A 23232-nucleotide genomic window follows, 5' to 3' on the forward strand; every position below is an offset into this window, starting at 1 on the left:
GATGATGATGGTGTAAATGATAGCTGCTGATGATCTGCTAACAGCAATGATAATGACAACAATCTTGATCAGAATGATGATGATCAGGATGATGATAACAGTGATGCTGATTAGCTCCTATTTTCTTGGTGGCAAATTTTTAGTCAGTGGCTTCGTTAGAGCCTGTTGTCATTTTGCAATGGACCCCTGGAAGCCTGTTTAAAGCCCCCCCTCCCCCCTACTTTGTAGACCTCCAGCTTGGGGTCTGGTTGTTTTTAATAGCCTATTTTTTTACCATTTACCTCTCAGCATACAATGTTAAATCAGGTCAATCAGTGTATCTGTGCACGCTACTGTGATCTATTTTACTGTGTGGTCTTTGTCAGGAAATCATCTAAAAATAAACATATGCAAGTAATCCAAAAAGTGCCTAAACTGACAGGGAAGGGTTACAAATGAGAGGATATCAGCGTCCTATTCATCTCCGTGCTCCCACTCTCCATCTAGTATTCACAGCAGAGCTGCTTTGGTCTGTCAAAGAGCAGTTTCCGTGCTGACAAGTGACAGTTTAAAGAAGAAAACAAAAAAGAAATCTCCAGTCCAATTGCAGGTGACAGTATATGAATTTATAGAGCATGGCTCAGCATAAATAAAGAAAATAGGTTGAGGAGCACCTAAGTGAGTCCACTTTGTGAAATAAGGTTTTCATCAACTCCCTCACACACTCTCATATAACAGCCTGCTCTCAAAAGCAAAGCAAAAGATAGTTCATCTTCTGAGGAGGCGGATCAAATATATATAGAGCAGATGCTTTTTTTTCTGAGCCTCTAAGTGGAGTTCATTAGAGATACTGTCCTCTGTGATTGTTCGAGATAATACGCAAGGCTCTGCAAGTGGAACTGCGACACATGAACCTTGAAGAAAATGTATTTTCTCCACGCTGCCGGAGGCCCGATGAACGTCGCGGCAAGGCTGCGCGGACGTAAAAGACTTCATAAAACGGGTTCAAAGTGACAAGAATGGAGAATATCTGCACGTATCTTTCATGCTTTCTTGTAACTATTAGAATAGATAGTTCTGTCAAAGCACATAAGTAGTTCACTGGGCTGCGGATATTCATTTTCTATAGTGAGGACACTGATATATGGAATATGCTTTTACAGAGAGGGTCCATTTCACAGCCACTGGTCTGTAAAAGCAGAGAGAATGAAACCCAAACTAAACAGGATAATGATGTAATTCAAAACAAATAAATTACAGTTATTTTGTCATGGTCATAATTTGGATTATTAGACAATTTTTTTTTAAATCATTAAACTCAATTTTACTTGATGATGGCCCTTTTTATCCAGAAGAATGATTTTAAATTTTAATAGCAATTTAAAAACACCACTACACCACATGCCAAAACAACATATTATTTCTCGCAACTTAAGTTTTTTTTTTTCGTTTTTTTTTCAGTCTTCCTGACCTACTTTGGCTCTGCACAGTAATTAGCTACTCTAAAATGCCTCCGATTTATTTTTTTTAATTTACATCATTTTATTCTGCCACTCTTTTTAAATAAGAATTCAGAGCATTTCTGTTGCCTCCCCACAGCTTCTCAACATGGCGACGGCTGAGCCGGGGTCGTGTCTACAAGAGAACCATCAAATTGCAGAATATCTCGCAAGATGGTTAAGTTTAGGCATTGACCTCAGATAGTTAAGGTTAGGATAGGTCGTCGGGTCTTTTGCAGATCTCAGATCAGAATTCGCAATTTGCAGGTTACCTTCTAGACACGACCCTGAGCCGGTGGCTCACAGCACGAACAGTGCAAACAAAGGCAACAGCGCTGACAGACCTAACATGTTAACCTGGAGGGGAACTGGAGGGTGGGCGCTACGCTTCTGTGACAACGGCGTCGGTCGAGACGCCCTTATCAGCTGTAACTGCCGTATGAGAGCAGTGCAGAGCAGCGGCCATGAGCTAGCTCTCTGATTTCTTTAACGCATTAACATAGTCAATCTTTCTGAGGTTGTAGCGGGCTCTGTTTTTAAGGTAGAGTGAAGCTACTGGTATCATATTAAACTAGAAAACATTGGTCCTAAGAATGTCATACTAGCTTGTCACAAAGGAGGTTAAATTAACGCTCCAAATTTCCGCAAAATTTTGGTGAGAAAAAACTGGCACGGCCATTTTCAGAGGGGTCCCTTGACCTCTGACCTCAAGATATGTGAATGCAAATGGGTTCTATGGGTACCCACGAGTCTCCCCTTTACAGACATGCCCACTTTATGAGAATCACATGCAGTTTGGGGCAAGTCATAGTCAAGTCAGCACACTGACACACTGACAGCTGTTGTTGCCTGTTGGGCTGCAGTTTGCCATGTTATGATTTGAGCATATTTTTTATGCTAAATGCAGTACCTGCAGGGTTTCTGGACAATATTTGCCATAGTCTTGTGTTGTTCATTGATTTCTAATGATAAATATATACATACATTTGCATAAAGCACGCATATTTGCCCACTCCCATGTTGATAAGAGTATTAAATCTCCCACATTTGTCATGTTCTGGCTGTGCCAGCTTATTATTATGAACGGTTGTGATTTTGGATTTGGTTTCTTATATATTATTCCGGTGTTTCCTGTTTTATTTTGGTGATTCACTCCTCCTGTGTCTTGTCTGGTTTTTACTTCCCTCCTTTGTGTGTTTTCCCGCCTTTTGTTGATTGTCTGCCCCGCCCTGATTTGTTTCACCTGTGTGTATCATGTCCTGTATTTAAGCCTGTGTGTTCCCCTCTGTCCTTGTCGGTTCGTTTGTCTCTCCAGCCCCGTCTACCTTGTCCTCCGTGTTCCTTGTTTCCTCCTGCTCTAATCCTGGTGTTCCTCGTGTTTTCCCTGGTATGTGATTGTTGGTTTTGGTCCTCTGTCATGGTTTTTGTTGTTTGTTTCTATTTGTTGTTTAGTACTCGGTTCCCCTCCCTGCCTTTTGTGTTTTTTGGATTTGTTCAGCTCTATTAAAGCTCGCTTTATGTTCAAAACTACCTGTCCTGCCTGTCACTCTGCAATTGGGTCAACCCTCTGAAAACTCACCATACGACAACATTTGAACAGATAAAAAATGTACGATTAATTGCGATTAAATATTTTATTTGATTGACAGCCCTAATCTATATTCATTTCTTTCAAATAATTCTTTATCTTTGTCTGTCTCTTGTGCTGCTGTAACATCTGAATTTCCTAACTAAACTCTTATTTATCTCATCTTATTCTTGTTTTTTGTCTGACATTTCTTCTTATTTCTGTCGACTGGACTCACAGAACAGTGTTTATTCAGTTGTTACCTCAGCAATACACTTCTCGGGCTCCATAAAACAATGCCTGTGAATATCGCAGATGGGAGATGTATATCGGCGGATACTGTTACTCCAGTGGAAGATGCTTATGAACTGATTCAATCTGCACACACCCACACACCCACACACACCTCTCTCAGCAACTACTCTTGACGTTAAGTAGCAGAGCAGCTCAGCGGCGAACAGCACGCACAAATTTGATCATACTGGGCAGTTCCCAGGAGAGACGGTGAGTATGAGTATAAATCATGTAAGTGTGCTCAGCAAACAATCCTCAGGTGAATAAAGCTCAGAGAAAAAAAAAAAAAGAAAAAGATATACGATCCCCTTGTGAACCCTATATGATCCTCTTTAATGAATATTCATATAAATACATTAAAATTCAACTAAATATTTAATAATGCAGGCAGCTTTGTTATATTAGCATACTTATTCACATCAGCAGTGAGCTGGAGGCAGTTATCTTTACATATGAAATATTAAAGAGGCTGACATTTACAACCATTTATTACAACTAATGCAGATATGTGTTTAATTGCTCAATTTGTTAGTCACTTGTTAAGTAACACACACTGTGGGTGTATTGTCTGTTGAATGATTGATTCTTTAAATGTTACCTTATAATGTCTGAAAAACACCAACCTAATTAGTGATATTCATAACTACAACAAAAGCTCCTCCTACAGTGAAATATGCTATGCAGCGAGTGTGTATCTCTGTGTGTGTGATATATATAATCTTTTATTTATATGTTGCAGGGAATTTAATAATAACTTGTATATGAAATGTAAACATAAGTATTGGTTACATGTTAACAAAGTTAAAATAAGAGCGTAGGTCTGTGTTGAGAGTCGGTAGGGACACAGAGGTGTGGTGGGATATGTCAAAGAGGCAAGTAAATAAAAGATCTTTGCCGAGGTTAATTAATAACTTGATGTGAACTGCTATTAAATATGTACGAAAATTAGGTCTGTCAAAGTTAACACGATAATAAGGCGTTAACCCAAATTCATTTTAACGCCACTAATTTCTTTAACACATTAATAGAACTTGCTATTTTTATGTTGTAGCGGGCTCCCAGGTATGAGAAATCCATCGGTACCAACCATGTCATACTAGCTTGTCATGAAGGAGGTTAAATAACGCTCCAGGCTAAATTTTGGCAAGAAAAAAACGGCATTGCCATTTTCAAAGGGGTTCCTTGACCTCTGACCTCCAGATATGTGAATGTAAATGGGTTCTATGGGTACCCACGAGTCTCCCCTTTACAGACATGCCCACTTTATGATAATCACATGCAGTTTGGGGCAAGTCAGAGTCAAGTCAGCACACTGACACACTGACAGCTGTTGTTGCCTGTTGGGCTGCAGTTTGCCATGTTATGATTTGAGCATATTGTTTTATGCTAAATGCATTACCTGTGAGGGTTTCTGGACAATATTTGTCATTGTTTTGTGTTGATAATTGATTTCCAATAATAAATATATACATACATTTGCATAAAGCAGCATATTTGCTCACTCCCATGTTGATAAGAGTATTAAATACTTGACAAATCTCCCTTTAAGGTATATTTGAACAGATAAAAAAATATCCAATTAATTTGTGATAAATCACGATTAACTATGGACAATCGTGTGATTAATCATGATTAAATATTTTAATCGATTGACAGCCCTAATAACACCGTTATAGATTACCACTGGCTGTGGACACCCGCTTCAAATGATATTAGCCAATTGAATAAGAGGTTAGCCTCATAGATATGGATTAGAAGGGGCCTGTTAAACCGACTCGTAGGTTCAGAAGGCCTTTATCATGTTTTCACATGATTGATCACCGATACGAGTACAAGTCGGGTGACGTAGTATAAAGAGCGACAAAGTCTGCATAAGAAGGAGATCGGGTGGATGGTCGGGTCAAACAAACACAGGACTTTTCACCCAGGAGACGCTGTTCGTGTCCCATATAAAACCTAAATACAACATTGACTTATTTTACCGTACTTTTGTAACGTAACTTACGTATTTAACTAACGCCACGTACATATGTTAATATACTTATTTTAACCCAAACCACAATATTTTCCTAAACTTAACCAAGTAGTTTTGTTGCCTAAACCTTGAGTTGTTTTTATGTCAATTTACAACGTCAAGTTTCACTTTCACAACGTGGTGGGTGCAGTTTGGCCCGTCGTAGCCATAACTGGAATCTGGTAGAAAAACTGCAGAGAATTCCACAGGGACTGGTTTCTATGTTTATCTGCGGTTGGACACAAAGAGAAGTGTTTGGGATGATTTGTGTTGAATTGAAGTCTTTTGGAAAGCAGACAATGCTCACCCTATCAGTGTCCTTCTTCGTCCATGTCTCCCAAATCTTAACAACGGAGTTGAAATATTCTATCATGACTAAAGTAATGAGCGTAACGCCCAGGTTCACAAATACCAGAATGCCACTTCAATTTCTCATAGAAAATAACCAAAACACTGAAAAGCCCATTATTTGAGTTGTCAGTTAAAATGAAACAACGCCCCCTTCATCACTTCGTTACACATTGGTGTCTGCTGGTGAACAAGCAGGTGACTAATTCAGAAATGTAATTGGATTTTTGGATTCAACCGGCACGTATGTTATTATGAATCTTTTTATTCATTTGTGCATGAAAAACAAATCAACTTATAGCTCCCCAGGCTGAGGAGTGTAACTAAAGCTGCAATAAACATCTGTACAATCCCTTTCCCCGAGCCTATATGAGCTTCACTCTTCCTTGCTAATCCATTCTTGCACTCTGCAGCATATTAAAGCCCATGCAGCTTTTGAGGGCCTGCATATTGTGCAACATTCCTGTTTCCTCATATAGCACATTTTTCAGCCACCTCTCTAATCCATAACCGGGCCATATCATCCATTGTAAAGTGAGTTTTGTTCCAAACTGATAAGCGCGAGGGGTTACTGCAATAATCCTGTTCTCCAGCTTAAAGATCTAAAAATGCGCCAAGATGTTCATTTCCAGCTCAGCTGAAAACACATTAGTGTTATGGAGGTCTGAGTATATGCATCCCTGAAAGATTGTTTAAAGCAAATGTTCATGCCTAGTGAATTTTGAAAGGAGGATAAACCAATTTTAGTCTAAGGGCGACCCTTTCACGGCGTTGGCTCTCAGCGGGTCTGTCTGCACACACTGCTCTCACTCGGTGGTTTAAAAATGTAGGAACTGTGTCCTCATTAACCCCACGCTTCTCCCATGATGTAAATCTGTTTACCCTGCTCTCTCCCACATCAAAGCTGTCTGAAAGAAAGAGAAGACAGGAATTCATATCTGTATATAAATATACTATATGTAGATATTACCTGATATGACCTTCTTGTTTAGAGCATTTTTCAAAAGGCTGGCTTGATTCTTGCTCAAGCTACAAATTGAGCTGTTGATTGACACTGCCAGTGTTTAGTGTCATTGCCAGAAGTAGTGATATGTAGTGAAGTGAAAAATAAAGTGCAACACACATCGGAGGCATCACATATATATATATACATAGCTTCAACTCATGCCCGCAGCACACCAGCCTCGTCTCCTAAAAATGACATTCCCATGCAATGAAACTGCTCCCGGATTACGTTTGTTTTTGACGTATTACAAATATGTTTCCAATGAGAGTTCACAGAACTTTCACTCAGGAGACTGCTGTTCGTGTCCCGTGTGAAACCAAAAGTCAACGTTGACTTATTTTCATTTACTTTTTTACTTAAATAACGTAACTAAGGTAAGCCAAGCCATGATGCTTTCCTAAACCTAACCAAGTACTCTTGTTGAGCTTTTGTTTTGTTTCAATTGACCTTAACCACGTGTTTAAAACTACAACCACAATACGGGAGAAAATACGTTTCCCGTGAAACGTAATTGAGAATGCAGTTTGGTTGTATAGGAACGTACTTTTGTAGGAGACAGGGTTGAACACACATGGGACGCGCCATACAGAAAGAAGTAGTAGTTATTTTAATGTACAGTAGTCATATAATTTAAAAAAAAAATTCATGAAGAGTATAGCTGAGAAATAGGTCAGTGGAGTATCCCAACGAATGAATGCATACCAAGAGACAGGCAGCGTGCAGGTTTCAGAGAAACACATTCTCACTTCGAACTCGTGAAGTACCGCCACTTGGTCAGTGCCCCTTGGCATCAGATACCAACGCATGGAGGCACCCTTTACAGTGGCAGTGCACCAGGCTTTCAACTAACTCCGATGTAAACCACCTATGGAGATATCCGTCAGTCAGAGACATGGACGTAGTGTTGGTAGCATTGAGAGTCCGCTACGTTCCCAGGCCAGTGTGGAGATATAATCTCTCCACCTAGTCCTGGGTCTTCCCCGTGGCCTCCTCCCAGTTGGTCGTGCCTGGAACACCTCCCTATGTAGGGGCCCAGGGGGCATCCTTACTAGATGCCCGAACCACCTCAGCTGGGTCCTTTCAACGCAAAGGAGCAGCGGCTCTACTCCGAGTCCCTCACGGATGACTGAGCCTATCGCTAAGGGAGAACGCCAACCACTAGTTCTTTCGGTCATGCCCCAGCCCTCATGACCATAGGTGAGTGGGAACGGAGATTGACCGGTAGATCGAGAGCTTTGCCTTCCGGCTCAGCTCTCTCTTCATCACAACGGTGCGGTAAAGCGAATGCAATACCGCCCCCGCTGCTCCGATTCTCCGGCCAAGCTCACATTCCATTGTCCACTCACTCGCAAACAAGACCCTGAGGTACTTGAACTCCTTGGGTTAGACACAAAGCATGATCAGGGTCTTTTGATCGGTAACATAACAATGATGAGTGGATTTCTCATGACACAAAAAGCTGGTTGATACAGCTCAAAAAAATAAAACATAAATAAAAATAACCACCTGTTCAGCCAGCTAGCTCATTCGATTAGCCTCATAAAAAAGTTGGATAGTGATCCATATAGTACTCTGCTCTATTCTATCATCACGTCAGATCTGAAATGACATTATTACTGTTAGGACAACGCACACCAATGCTACTTCAGACAAAAAATGTGATTCTCGAAAGTACATTATTCTACTTTGAATTTAATCTAAAAAAGGTCCACAATCCATATGCATCACTAGGCTGCTGATTTGTGTCAGAACATGTTTGCACCCTTGATGTGGAACTCCACAAGGATCCAGCTACGCCCAAAGCACGCTGCAATTATCACAAGCTGTCTGCTGCGTGGTCATGTGGGATTGTTAGAGCCAGATGAACGGCGACGTGTATAGGCGAAACCACAAGGCCGATGCAATACGGCTCAATGTTCTCTTGAACAAATCTGATAATCGAAATGTGCACAAGAGGGCAAAGGGTTCGCAACAGGCTTAATGTGTGTTGAGTAATGAGAGGGGGAAGGTTTCGCCAGAACTCAGACCTCATCAATAGATCCTTTTCTTCATCTTGATTCGTATAATACCTGTTGATTAAACACTCTGAATGATTCAACCGACGCTCTCTGCTGACCCCTCCTATTTGTAAAGGAGACAAATTAAAGTCCTCCATCAAAATGTGATCAATGCCGGAGAGCCTCTGGCTGAAATGGGCACCATGGTATAATGAAGCTATAATTCAACTTTACTGCACCGTAAACGAATGATGGACGTTTGAAATTGATGATTTCCTGTTCACTCATCGCTTCTTTTGTACTGTGTATCAATTTGAGAAATTGACCTCAGTTTAACCTTCTCTTACAGCCTTTTTTTCAGAGAATAATGACTTTAAATATTTGCATTATTTTTTATACATTTTGCTGATTGAATGATTCATGCTTTGGTTCACTGAATCACTGATTGATTGCTGATTTACTGTAACTAAAACGGTGGACCAATTTTAATTAGGGTCAATCATGCTGTAAAACTAATCCAGGTAAATCTGTAATACCTGACATGAGATGAATATGAATTTAGATCTATTTGTATCTAATTTTAGGAAGGAACAAGAAAGGTGAACTCAATAGAGTGCAGATCTCTGCTAGATGCGTCTGCAACGACCACTGCTGTAATGTTTAGAGTCTGCCGTCTATGAGTCAATCACTCACAAACTCTGACTAAATGGTCAAACTAGGCAGCGCTGATCAAATATGAATCAATATTCTGTTACTGTAATGCCTATTTCTCTCCTCAAATGTTTTCAGAAACATCTTGTAGTGTACTGTTTAGCTGTAAAATTAAAAAGTTTGTGACCCGGCAGCCATGTTGAGATCTGTTGAGGAAATACCAAGCACCGCCCACCAGCCGGAGCACAGCCAATAGGAACGCTCTCTCTCTCTGAAATGACCTGTGATTTGTCAAAGTCTCCCGTCACAGGCTAGATTTTTTAAAGCCTGAAAACAGAGCCATGAGGAGGTGCTGAAGTCTAGTTTTCTCTCAGAACACTTGAATTACAATATGCTGAAAGGTTATTATGGAATTGTTGCCTACTGCAGCTTTAATGCGTGTGTGCTAATGGCAGCACTTATTATGGAGCCTTAAAAAGTAATGAATTGATTTGTTTAAAATTATTATATTAGTTGGTTACTTGTTTATTCATCTCTTTATTTATATTCAGTTACTGTTTATTATGTGTGACAAAAATCTCTAAAGAATAAATCTATATAGTTGCAATGTTGAATATTCATAGAGTACAGTATTTGCCATCTCCCTTACTGGATGTTTTAGAAAGCGTTGTGTTGTATTGTGTGTATTGTGTAAGGTTCAAGGCCGGAGTTTACCAAAGCATTACTGTAGGTTTCCACTCCTGATAAAATCATGCCCTTTTTCGTGATCTATGAAACCAAGTGAAAAATGAATATTTCCATCCTCGCTGTGATGCGGTACACTCCCCTCATTCACATTCAGAGTGATATTGCCAACCTTCTCCGAGTGCCACACACAACAAAGCCAAAATGCAATATCGCCTGCGATTGAAAGTCTTTAGCAGACAATGGCTGACTTTAACAAAAACTTCCTTATTGAATTCTTATTATTTTACACAAGTGGGGGAAATAATATGTCTGCTTATGGCTAATCTACGTGAGGTTGCTCCTTTTCTAAACTACGGCTTTGATACTGTCACCTGCCCCAGATACATATGAATAAGGACTTCACAAAGGCAGCTTTGGCATGCATCAAAAGTTCTTAATAAGATACTTTACCTGCAAGGCACCCCATAAGTGACTGCAGCACCAGCAGTTTCCATAGCAACATCATCTTCAATTTTGTAGGTTCAAAGTAGTCTCACATCCAATCACAAATGTATGGAATCCGGTTTGCACCTTTCTGGTTTCCACGATCTGTGTGAGAAGAAACACGGCAGATGAGTAAAGTGTCAAAGTTCTCGTTAGCAGCATGTTCCCGCTCAGCATGCTCATTTCACAAAACACAAAACAACAGCAGGAATGTACAGCAAAGAGCTCAGCGAAAGTACAATATTAATTATGAACTGCATTTATAGCTCATAAACGTAAACCTGTGACTTTATGGCACATTTACTCAACCGCCATTTAAAATCTTCACAATAAAGTCTTTTAATCCATTTGAATCATCAAATCCACTGAGCACCTTACTGTTACCATTTGCTCCACAGAATAAAAGATAGGTTTTCAGCGTTGGGTGGATGGTGGGCACATGAACACAAAATATATCTCATATACATTCATTTTCATATCTCCAGCAACTCTAGGGACAGCTGCTTTTAAGTCAATATGAAAGCAAAAGCCCCTCCTTTAAGCTCTCATAGCATTGTTCTTCCTTGAAGCCTCGTAGCCTTTGTGCTTATAAAAGTGCAAAGCCAAAAGATGAAAAATGCTGAAACATCTAGAAGAATTTCACAACACTTGTGTGCTTTTCCCTCAACACGGACAACATCTCCCAGGAGTGAGAATTAAAAGTTTGTTGAGTGTCAGGAAGGTAGCAACTCTCAGCGTCTCAATCCTACGGAAGCCCTGAAAGGCAAGTGAGAAAAAAATATTTCTAAATCTGATCTAAATTGTCGTCTCTCCTGTGTTTATGACTTAAAAATAGGTGCAAAAAAGGTTTTTCCGGGATTAACTTTCTAAGATCCTGAGGTTTTTAATTTCATCTGTGAAAACAGGGTGAAATGTTTTGTTGTTGTAATACTCATTTCGGCCACAAGAGGCTGAAGCACACCACTAGCCCATGTTCCGAATAAGACTTAAAGCATTCTTGTTTGCTTCCAGGAGAGCTTTAATTTCTCCGTGCAACACATGGTACATACAGTATATTGTGTGTTAGCAAGTTACGTGAATTAAAACTCACTGCACGTCAGCCTCCTGTGGCTGAAATGAACATTACAACAACAAACACTTAGACCAGATGCATGGCGAAAGAGACGTATGACATGCAACAAAGGCCCCTGCCTGGTATTGGACCATGCACGTTGAAATTCTACATATAGTGTGCCCCTCAACCATGAGGCTACTGGGTGCCCCACTACGTCTCAGCAAGAATCTGGCGATGCCATATGTATCATGATACGATTCAACATATTGCAATACTGTAAGCAAGGCCATATATTAAAAAAATTTCAAATCTAATTTTAGGGAAACTGTCACGGTATAAAGACACCATTTGTATGAAACCTGTGAAATGTCTACTATGGGGACTAACATCATTACACCTTAATACAATTGGACTCATTGGAGCCACAAGAGTCTCCGCTTTCCAGTCATACCCAATTTATGTAATTCCAAGACGAATTCAGGGACTCAAGTGAGCAGAAATATTCAAAAACATCATTTTAGAATAGGCGAAAATAATATATTTGTACTGCATGCCCAAAACTGCATGTGATTATCATAAAGTGGGCATGTCAGTAAAGGGGGAGACTTGTTGGTAATACCCATATTGAACCCATTTTCATGGAGGTGAGAGGTCAAGGGACCCCTTTGAAAATGGACATGCCAGTTTTTCCTCGCCAAAATTTTGCATAACCATGGAGCGTTATTTAACCCGACCTGACTTGGTACTAACTGACATGGTTGGTACCAATTTGTAGTTTCATATGACGCCAGTACCTTCACTCTAGCTTTAAAACTGAGCCCGATACAACATCTGAAAGACAGACTAGCAGCCAGGTTCGCCGTCGGGCCGTCCGATTTTTAAGAGGTTAATTAAAAATAGATACAAAGTTTTGGAGAATCGATACAGTATCGCAAAACTCATATGTAGCCTATCAATATTTTCATATACCCATACTAACACTTTTAGCAGGCATTCAGACAAAAACGCTGGGCTGCGTTGGTGTGTTGCTTCAGGTACCTGCCAGACATCTAAGTAATTGATCTGTGAACTTTAAAAGTTGCACCTGTGTGCTCATAGCATGCATGTACATCCTCACAAAGATGCGCTGGTGGTACTCGCTCTTCAAAACACTACTCTACGGCTTCACTGGTTGTCAAACAGTACACAAGGTACGTTTAATTCTCCATTCCAAGGCTGAACATTACAATTCAAACTCTGGAACCAATTTGATAGGAATTTGGTTAAAAGAGGGCTTGTTGAGTGAAGCAGGGTGTAAATAGGGCACAGTGAAGGGAGGATTTATCCAGTTTGCCAGCAACTCTGAGGGAAGAATACAGGAAAAGAAAAAAAAGTTGGAGGAAATGTCAGAGGCTGCCTCTGGAAAAGCTGCACTGATGTAAGAATTAAAGCAATACAACCAGTTAAGAAGTGAAATCTACCTTTTGCAGAGCTCCTCTAGGAAACAGGCGGCTTTAATCTAACGTCTCCTGGGTGAAAATATATTTAGAGTTGAGGCATGTTCAACACAAACCTCTCAAAAATTACAACTATTTGTGTAATTTTGCGGTTGCAGGGAAACACAGAAGAACTCTGTTATCCCACCCCTGCTGTGTTTCAGCACAGACAGCACAAAGTTTAAAACAAAAACAGCGAGAACGAGTGGAACAAAACCAGTGAAAAACACATCCAAAGAGGAACCTGGAACTGTTTGAGTAAGCCACATTCTCATTAATCTGAGACTCATACCTCCCAGCTCTGTCTCCTGTCTCTACCTACAGAAAAGAGGCCTTTTATCTCCATACATCATATAGAGGGTTGTCAGAGTCTGTCTTGGGTACATCAATTGGTGCAGGGCTGTGCCTTACTCCTAGACAGCAGTTTTCTGCATATTAAAGTGTGTCTTATGAAAGCACCAAGCCCTGTGCCTATTAGGCTAATGCCTGTTGTGTCTGCTGGTTTCCTTTCAACGTGTCACATCAGCGTTAATTTGATAGATGAAATTAGTACAAAACATTTTGTATTATGCACGGGGGCGTGACAGGCACAACAGCAGGGCTCTGTTTTGGGGGCACTCCTAATCATACAATATATTCAATTGGTAATATGAACACAATGATAGACAGAAAGGATATGGATGTATACCCTTTGCAATTTAAGCTATTTAAAAAGGAGACAAAGTTCTCTACAATTATGGCCCTTTTAGGAACAATAACTAGGTTAAATCTTGCGCCAACCAAGCACAATAATCCACACAATGGTCTTTCATATTCCTCAGTGCAGCACATCCCAAAATAAAATGCATTAAAATGCATACACTGGGAATATCATGGACATGATGTATGTGCACGTTATGTAAGCAAACTAGAACACACAACATGCAAATTGTGATTGTGGTAACATCACTTCAGTTCCAAGGAGAGTTCATCCTGTTTCCTAATTAACTATTGACAAGTTAAAGCTGCACTAATCAATATCTTTATATTAACAAATCCAAATGAGTATATGTAATAATGAGAGGAGTTGCTCGTAGTGTCAAACCCACAGAGAATCATCCAGCCTGATCTCACAGAAATATACGTAAAATGACCACGACCTGTTAACAGCTCAATACGTGCCGACACCACGGAAACAATGCTGACGGATAATTTGTTGTAATGGACAAACAGATTCCCATGTTCAACAGGAGCCTCTTCAGGAGGGAAAATCCAGTTAGAGGGCACAGCACGCACCCACAGAACCAGAGTTACTGTGGAAAACTACTTTTCTACTACTACTTTTTGTTAAGGTCTGTTTTTGCAGCATCAGAGCCTTCCGTCGGCTCCCTCCACCCTTTTCAACTCAACCTGATAAAGCACCCGGGCAGCTAAAGATAACACACTACTGAGAGCCTCGCAAACTTGCACTCGCCTATTGCTGCTGTAATCTATTTAGTTCCTTGATGCCAGGGTAAAATGGAAGTTGATATATGTTCTGGATACACAGAGCATATCCAGCTGTGCCTTGTTAACGAAGGTACTGGCTGGATTTACAAGGCTTAGTAGTGCTTGTAATGGTACAACTGTGACACACATTATGACCGATTTCTCGTACAATGCTCGTTTGCAAGGACACATTTCAAGGCACTTAACAAGCAAACGCAAAAGGAAAATAAAAACAAGGTTGTAACTGAAGTGATACTTTGACCCACGCATAATTCATACTCTAGTGCACAGAGTGCAATGATTAATAAAATTGCAAATAGGACTAAGGATGAACGCAATCCTCCCCACTGCCATTAATGCTGCTACTATACTAACACTATTTCTACCAGGATTTACAGTATACTATTACTACTACCACCAATACAACTACTGCTACCACTATTACTTCTACAGTTGGTATACAACTACTGCTACTATTGTTACTACTAACGGTGGATACTACTCACTGTAATGTTACTACTAATAGTAATAATAACTAGATAATTCACAGATATTCACTTTCTGTGATACTGCAACTGCCTTTGGCGAAGGGAAATGATTGATGATACTTCAGGGTATAAGGGGAGGAGATGATCAATGTATTCAGTCAGTAACAAATTACCAGAAAATTGAAAGATTGATAGATATTCGCCCATACAGTTAACGGCTTAATTGAATTTCTCATGTGCAAAATGGGGACAATAAACACGAGTGTACACACAGGATCTTTTTTTGTACTTACACAGCAGTTGCACGGTTATTCTGAGAAAAAAGCTACTGTGACCCTGAATAGGAATTTGCAGAAAATAAAAATTCATGAAAAAGTATTCCTAACATTAGAAACTAACTGCTACACAGTTTTGAGCAAAGAAATGAATCCATTTGTTTTCGAATTACTCCTTTTTTTATCTTGCACCACAGATAGAAATCACCTGTTTTGTTCCCCTTAAGAGCTACTATGCACTGTTTGCTGCCCAAATTTGCCGTTGCAGAGTCCAGAATCGATCTATTGCAAAAGCTTGTTCCAAGAAGAGGAAACTGATGTCTTTGTGCAGCTGGTGCACGAGAATCCCACCTTGAAATTAAATTAGCTGGGGAGGAGATAACACGTTCTGTTAATGTACTGCACTGGTCCGAAGAGATCCATCGTCCAATGTTCAATGATATCGGGGCGGAAAGCCAAACAGAACCAGCGGTGATCGAATGGACAGTCCAGCTTTAATAGAGGTGCATCTACCAGGCTGCTTCTGTAGATGCAGCAGCCATCTTTATGACTCTTAATGTGTTGTAGCAGGTATGGATTGATTTATGTTGAATGAAGAGTTGCACCACAGCCACAGAGTTGGAAAGTTATTTCAAGTCAAACCGGCTCACATTCACTAACAGAGTGGGGAAGCTTTTGAATGAAATGTGATTCATTCATGCTGTGTAATAGCAGTAAGCACAGAAGAGTTGACCTGTTCGGAGAGCACAAATACCTACAGCACTTCCCCACCATGCAAGATCACCAGAATATATTTCTACAAACAAATGTTGCTGTATTTGAGAAGACCGTGGAAATGTGACACAGAAGGAGGTGAATAATCTCTAAAATCTTTAGGACTGCAGATAATATTTTAACGATCAGTAATCTAGTCAGTAAAACACAAAAGCAAGGATAGATGCTAATATTGTTAAGCATTGACCCAACGGGCCCTAAATTTGATGGTCAAAGTACAGTTTTCGTTGCTCAAATGTAAATTTATGTAAAAACAATACAGGAATAGCAATTTAACACAATTTAACACAGCCTTCCTTAACTGTGACATTAACACAATGAAAATATATATATATTTTTGCATAAAAACACAAATGATTAGGGAAATAAATGATTGTATTTTTATGCAAATATTCGCTTTGATTAAAAAAATCTTGGCATTAGTAGTTTTAATTGTGTATAATAAGCTGCTTAGAGCTAGTGTTAGGAAGTTAAACATGGTCACAATTCACTCTCTGATATCTATTTTATTTCTGGATTTATTAAAGTTTCTCACCAAAAACTACATTTTATAAGATTACATTTGAACACATCATGATAACGTTATAATTGACCATCGCCCAATACTAATTTTAACTGAATGTAACCCAATGGAACATCCGTTAACATTAGCTGTTAGCTCCGTTATTTAGCTTAGCAGGACTGTGCTGCCCTCTGGCTGCCGCTAACGGCTAACTCCTCATTTCAACTTCAGAAATCAGCCGGTTCTCATCCATTGTGGCACTTTCAAAGCAAGCGACAGGTATAAATAGAAACAGGGAGTCCGTCAAAAGTTCAGTCGTGCTGTGCAGCGTTGCGTCACTCTTCTTCAAATGAGAACATTCCAATAGATTAGAACGCAATCAAACTGATTTTGTTGATGACGCTCGCTGCTCACGTTGCATCCAGTGTAAAGTTTATGGTTAGGACACCGACACCGTAATGTCATTGAGACGTCGCAGTCTCATTCTCAAGAGAGACCTGAAAAAACTTGGTGCCCACCTACAGCTGATATTTTGTGGCCACAGAGTAACTTTTTTGTGGCCACGGGCCATCGTTAATGTCCAACCCTGAAAAGTATTTATTTTACACTGGTATGAAACAAAGGGAGGCAATCAAATACTCTGAGAAGCTGTAAATTTTACTTTTAGTCAAGATATTTTTCTCTTAATCAACTAACATGTGAATCATTTCAGCACCACATATTTCCTTCACAAAGAGTAATTCAGCAGCTCCTATCTCAGCTGGGATCACCAAACCTGAGCATGTTCAATTAGAAATACTGTAGTTGTTGCAGCTCAAATCTTTAGCAGACACTGAGCTACATGCCGTGAGGGCTGAGATACCAAAGGCAGAGCCTGGAATCCTTGTTGATTTAGAAAAGTTCTACAAGGACTTGAACGCATTTGGTTTAAAGGAAAACATTTACCTACAGTACAGGGTCGAGGCTCAGTGACGTCCTCTCTGTAATTTCTATATGGAGTCGAACACTGCAGGACAATGAGTACTCTATTTATATCTGTGTAGGGTCAGTGAAGCCACCTTACCTTGAAGATTACATAAACTCTTACAGTTTGTAAACAGCCAGAAGTATATGATCCATGGAATACTTCACCACACATTATCAGTGTTACTGTCACATGTTTTTTCCATTCATGCAGAAACAAGAATTACCGCCTCGTGGTTGTACGCTTCTGCCAACCTGCAAATCCATTTGTGTGAAATTGTCAGAATTAGCATGTGAATTATTGAGTTGTGGCCAAAAACGTGTTTTGTGAGGTCACAGTGACCTTTGACCACCAAATTCCAATCAGTTCGTCTGTCTGTCTGTCTGTTAGCAGGATTACTCTAAAAGTTTTCAATGGATTTGAATGACATTTTTTGGAGGGGTGGGGTGTGACACAATGAATAATCTGTTAGATTTTGGTGGCGATCCATGATCTGGATTCAGGAATATTTTTAAGGATTCCGATCAGCCTGAGCATTAAGACCACAGACTATAAGACATGCGCAGTGTAGCTGATGACGCGTTGATGACGCACGACCCCGCCTCCTTCTGAGAGCAGAGAGATACGTGTGTGGATGTGTGTGCGGGAGCTGCTGTCCGTCCGCGGTGAGAAAGAAAAAAGCGGTAGATGACGGGATGAGAGACAACGTAGTGTAACGTTATACAGACATAACAAGGCTGCTGAATGAGAGAGGCATCCGCCGATACGTTACACGGAAACACACCATGTTAATAATAAGCCGACCACCTCACGGTACCGCCAGCTGTGAGCTGTGATCTGTTTTTAAAGTCAGGCACCTTGGCGGAGGTCTGCGCTCTCCGAGTGCCATTCTAGTTTATATTTCAACCACAATTTCAACCTATAGAAAATAACGTTTGATTCATAACTTTTGGTCGCTTCACTGCAAACAAAGATTTGTGACATGCGGCTTATTTATCGAAAAGCAAATGCAGAAATTGCAAGGACTTGGTCATATTGTCTTGGTGAGGTCATCAACCAAGAGGAATGGAGCAATAAACAGAATATACAGTGGTTTACGTTCAGATATACATTTATAGCCTTGATGCTAGCATTCCACTGACTGTCACCTTCTTTTCCTTCCATTTCAACACTTATTCCACCAAATTACTAAAACTCACAAAGTTGCATTTTTATCAATGACATAACTAAATTAGCTCCGTGACACAACCCGATAGCTAACGAAGTTAGCAATATGCAGCTGTTCTCCATGGCTCTCATCACCTTTTGCTACTTACATGATTGAAATAATGAAGACCAGGAAATAAAGGCTGATTATATTTGTCTCATTTTAGTGCCCGAAGCATAATAGCGGCTCCAATAACATCATTTCATCAATGCAAATAACATCTACACTCACGGGGATAGAACTATCACATCAGCCAGTTCCCTTAACTTAATTAGATTTTCTTTATTCATTATCAATCAATTATTATTAGATGGTTTTAAAGCTGGTATCCAGAATGTTTATTTAATAAATATATTGTTTTTTAGAGATTAGAGATTTAGATCCTGATCGTTCATACAGCTGGTCAGGTTGACTTTAACAATAAAGACCATTAAAGTCAAAGACATAATGAATGAAACACACCCAGGGGCCCCGACCAAGCGGGGGCAGTTTACTGTGACGGCCCTACGAAACTTCTCTGTACTGTGTAGCCACATCACTGCTGATGTGTGTGGCACATTCAGACAGTTTCTGAAATGGGAGAGTGACTTCTCCAAACTGTATCACCCTGTCACATCTCAAGTGCCAGTCCAATGATGGGAACTCATCTAAAGAAAAACTGAACTGAAGCTCGAGTTAAGAAACTTTCTTTAAGAGAAAAACTTGAATTTGGTTCCAGAAAAGGAGTCTTGACCTCTGTAGACAAAACACTCTTTTTCTTGTTCCGGGTCACTTCAGAAAAAACATACGTATAGGTCAGCATTTTGTTCGTGCAGATGGTCAAATCTCTCTGAAATCTGTCAAACATTTAAGAATAAACACACTGTGCTGACTGAAAGTTGCAAACCATACATTATTCACATTTTAGTTAATTAACTAAATCTGATATCGTGCAATATAAATAGATCAAATAAAATATGCAACATGTCTGCATGGGATCACTGCAGCCCCACTAAGAATTAATACATTTTGGCATATGCGTTTTATTGAGGAGAAATGCTTACACCGACTAAATGTTTCTATAGATATCCACATAGTACCAATGGCGGTTCTAAGCGCCATTGCTCCCATAATATGGACCCTGGACCCCCCTCTAGCCCCGCTAACTGTGGCAAATCTGCATTTATACTCAGAAAGGGGAAATCATAATTATCATGGACCATGATCTCATGGGAAGGCGTATAAATAGCACAACATTTTAAGGACATTCCGCATCATTTCACACCACGTCGTTACCGTGAAACGGTTACACTTATGTTTAGGCAACAAAACCACCTATTTAGGTTTAGGGAAAACATCATGGTTGAGCTTAAAATAAGTACATAAACTAAGTAAAATATGTACGAAACAACACAACATAAGGAGGAAATCACATCACTAACATCTCTAATGTAACGAACACCGGTCTCCTGGTTGAAAGTCCTTTGCTGTTCGACTTATCCCGCACAATGATGTGTGATAAGTAGAAATTAGACTGATTAGCTAAAGACAGTCCCAGCTTTTAAATTGTTTGTTCAGAAACATTTTGAACATGGTTGTTTTACAGCTGGCACAGAACCAGTCTAGTAAGCACAGAATACCATTCACTATTGTTAATTATCTCCTTATGACAAAAAACTCTGATGCTACATAATATTTTGGGTTAAGCTCAGTAATTCAGCCTCATATAATGAGATCAGGCCATGTCAATTTAGGCTTGTTCAAAATAAACTCTTCAAAGGGAACAACTTCCTTAGGTTTAGGCAACAAGGGTTTAGAAAAAGATCGACTTAGTTAGGTTTAGGAAACAAAAGTACTTGGTTAGCTTTAGGAAAAGATTGTTGATGGGGGAAAATAACTCTGGGGGTGATTTTACTTAAGTACCGAAAGTACGTGACAAATAGATCAACGTTGACCACTGGTTTCACAAGGGATACGAATGCCAGTCTCCTGGGTGAAAGTCCAGTATTTAGACGCACCCATCCACCTTGACCTCCTCCCTACCTGCTGTTCGGCCCTATTTATATTTTCTCATTCGCGATTACATTAATTACACACAAATTGATTTTGCGGGATATAGCTATGAACAGTGTCTGAGACCAGCCTGCATAATGACCACGTGAAGGCTAAGGAGAATGGGCTTGATTGACCTTCTGAATATAAGGACTTGTGATTGTCTGGCACAAAGTGACACAGTTTTGTGGTTGAATGGATCGGCATTTCTTATCTCATCCAAAATGAATGGGGTTCTATTCCACAGCCAAGTCAAATAGGCATTGTTCTTTCTTTCTTATTGTCCTTGGTTTAAATGGATGAAGCAGCTAATTGCACTTTGATACAATGACTACAGAATGGTATTTATCTGAACCGCAGACATCTGAAATGGTCGGCTAAACAAACAGTGCCTTTCTGGAATGCCTAATTATTTCATCTGAGAAGCAGATGAGATTTTAAATACCTGCACGTTGCATCATCTGCAGTTCTCTCCACAAACTTTAACTTCACATGAACAGGACTTTCTTCCTGTAGATGACTAATGCTCATTAGGGACTTTTTTCTTATTTGGATGCTGAACAAAAAAAAAGTCTTTAAGAAACTTCAATCAGCAACAAAATGCAAGTAATGATAATGACCACAGAGGCTACATCATAATTTCCTCATTTAACAATTAGAAAACATCCATTGAGCAGCTGCAACATGTGTCCATTAACTAATCGGCATATTGCCAAATTCATATTCAAAATCTGTTGCAGCAAAGAATTCATCTAATATACTATGTTGTTTGTCAATGTGGATAAAATTATTAAAATTAACCTAATTATGTAAAACTGACTCGTTAAATTCAAAGCCATTATATAAATATCCAAATATGCATAAAAACAGTGCATACTGGCACCCAAATATTTCCTCTGAGTTGTCTTTAAAAATCCTCCAGATGTGTTTGGCACCGTGAAGGTGCCCTTGAGCAAGACACTTCAGACTAGTGGTACTCAGCAGCTCACAGGTGTGTGTGTGTGTGTGTGTGTGTGTGAAACATGATACTACTCAGGAATGTCACTTTATAAAAAGGTAGAAATGTGTATGTTTTTATCAAGAGACACTTTGGAGGATAAAATCATTCATTAAAACGTACTGTTGTCCATGTGTAAAGCTTTAGGCCTCTAGTTTCACGGCGGTGTGGTGTGTGGCTATGTGTAAAACTGGGGCTAACTAGAATGAAAAGTATTTATCTAGAGCATGCTTTGAGAAATTTGACTGTCTGGGGTGTTGTTGCCACACAAACTCCACAAGCTTTTCCTCCATCTCACAATTTGACTTCACAGCACCAACATCGTTCCTCTTTCGCTTCGCCATTGTTTACAGCAGATCGCTCTGTGCTCCAATTGGTCAAATTCACGGCCAGGACCGAACAAGCCGTGGAGGGCAAAAAAAATTAAACATGCACTACTTGTTGTCGGGACATCACATGGCATCCCAGACGCGGCGTCCCAGACGCGGCGTCGGTTGTCGTCAACTGTGACATTTTACACGGGATAAAACGATTGTCGTGCACAACACTCATAAACAGTTGTCCAAGCCGTCATATCATGTCGGGCTGATATTGTGTAGTCTAAACCAGCCATTAAACCTTCTGCATGAATTTACACTGATCAGCCATAACATTAAGACCACTGACAGGTGAAGTGAATAACATGGATTATCTCGTTACAATGGCACCTGGCAGTGGGGGGGATATATTAGGCAGCAAGTGAACATTTTGTCCTTGAAGTTGATGCATTGGAAGCAGAAAAATGGGCCAGCGTAAGGATGTGAGCGACTTTGACAAGGACCAAATAGTGCTGGCTAGACGACCAGGTCAGAGCATCTCCAAAACTGCAGCTCTTGTGGGATGTTTCCGGTCTGCAGTTGTCAGGATCTACCAAAAGTGGTCGAAGGAAGGAAAACCGGTAAACCGGCGACGGGGTCAGACCCGAGGCTCATTGATGCACGTGGGGAGCAAAGGCTGGCCCATGTTGTCCGATCCAATAGAAGAGCTACTGGAGCTCAAATTGCTGAAAAAGTAAATGCTGGTTCCGATAGAAAGGTGTCAGAACACAAAGTACATCGCAGTTTGTTGCGTATGGGGCTGCGTAGCAGCAGACCGGTCAGGGTGCCCGTGCCGAATCGTGTCCACCGCCAAAAGTGCCATGGAAACGGTATTCCGTAATGGCAGTGGCCTCTTTCAGCAGTAAAATGCGCCCTGCCACAATGTTCTATCATATCTATTATAGTGAAATTCTGGCAACTTGCTGCCAGTTGTTTTACTGTAAAAACAACAGTTTTTTCCCTTTATTTTCATGTTAATTATATGGCAAAACAATGTTTCTTTCTATGGTTAAGAACTTCTATTTATATGGTAAAATATGGAATTAAAGCCCAACCTAACCATAAAATCAGCAGTACTAATATCCTTTTACCGTAATAGTTGAAAAGTTCTACCATA

At 40.0% G+C, this 23232-nt stretch overlaps 1 protein-coding gene across 1 annotated transcript in view; it reads right to left on the reverse strand.

Moving 5' to 3' along the window:
- The window catches only part of cntn4 (contactin 4), a 177487-nt gene that overhangs the window by 148607 nt on the left and 5648 nt on the right, over nucleotides 1-23232 (reverse strand). Inside the window, exon 2 of the mRNA XM_074645407.1 lies at nucleotides 10493-10630. Coding sequence (XP_074501508.1) covers nucleotides 10493-10547 — 55 coding nt within the window. The 5' untranslated portion in view covers nucleotides 10548-10630. The remainder of the gene's footprint in view (nucleotides 1-10492; nucleotides 10631-23232) is intronic.

The sequence above is a fragment of the Sebastes fasciatus genome, chromosome 1, assembly GCF_043250625.1.
Source record: "Sebastes fasciatus isolate fSebFas1 chromosome 1, fSebFas1.pri, whole genome shotgun sequence".
Classification (NCBI taxonomy): Eukaryota; Metazoa; Chordata; class Actinopteri; order Perciformes; family Sebastidae; genus Sebastes; species Sebastes fasciatus.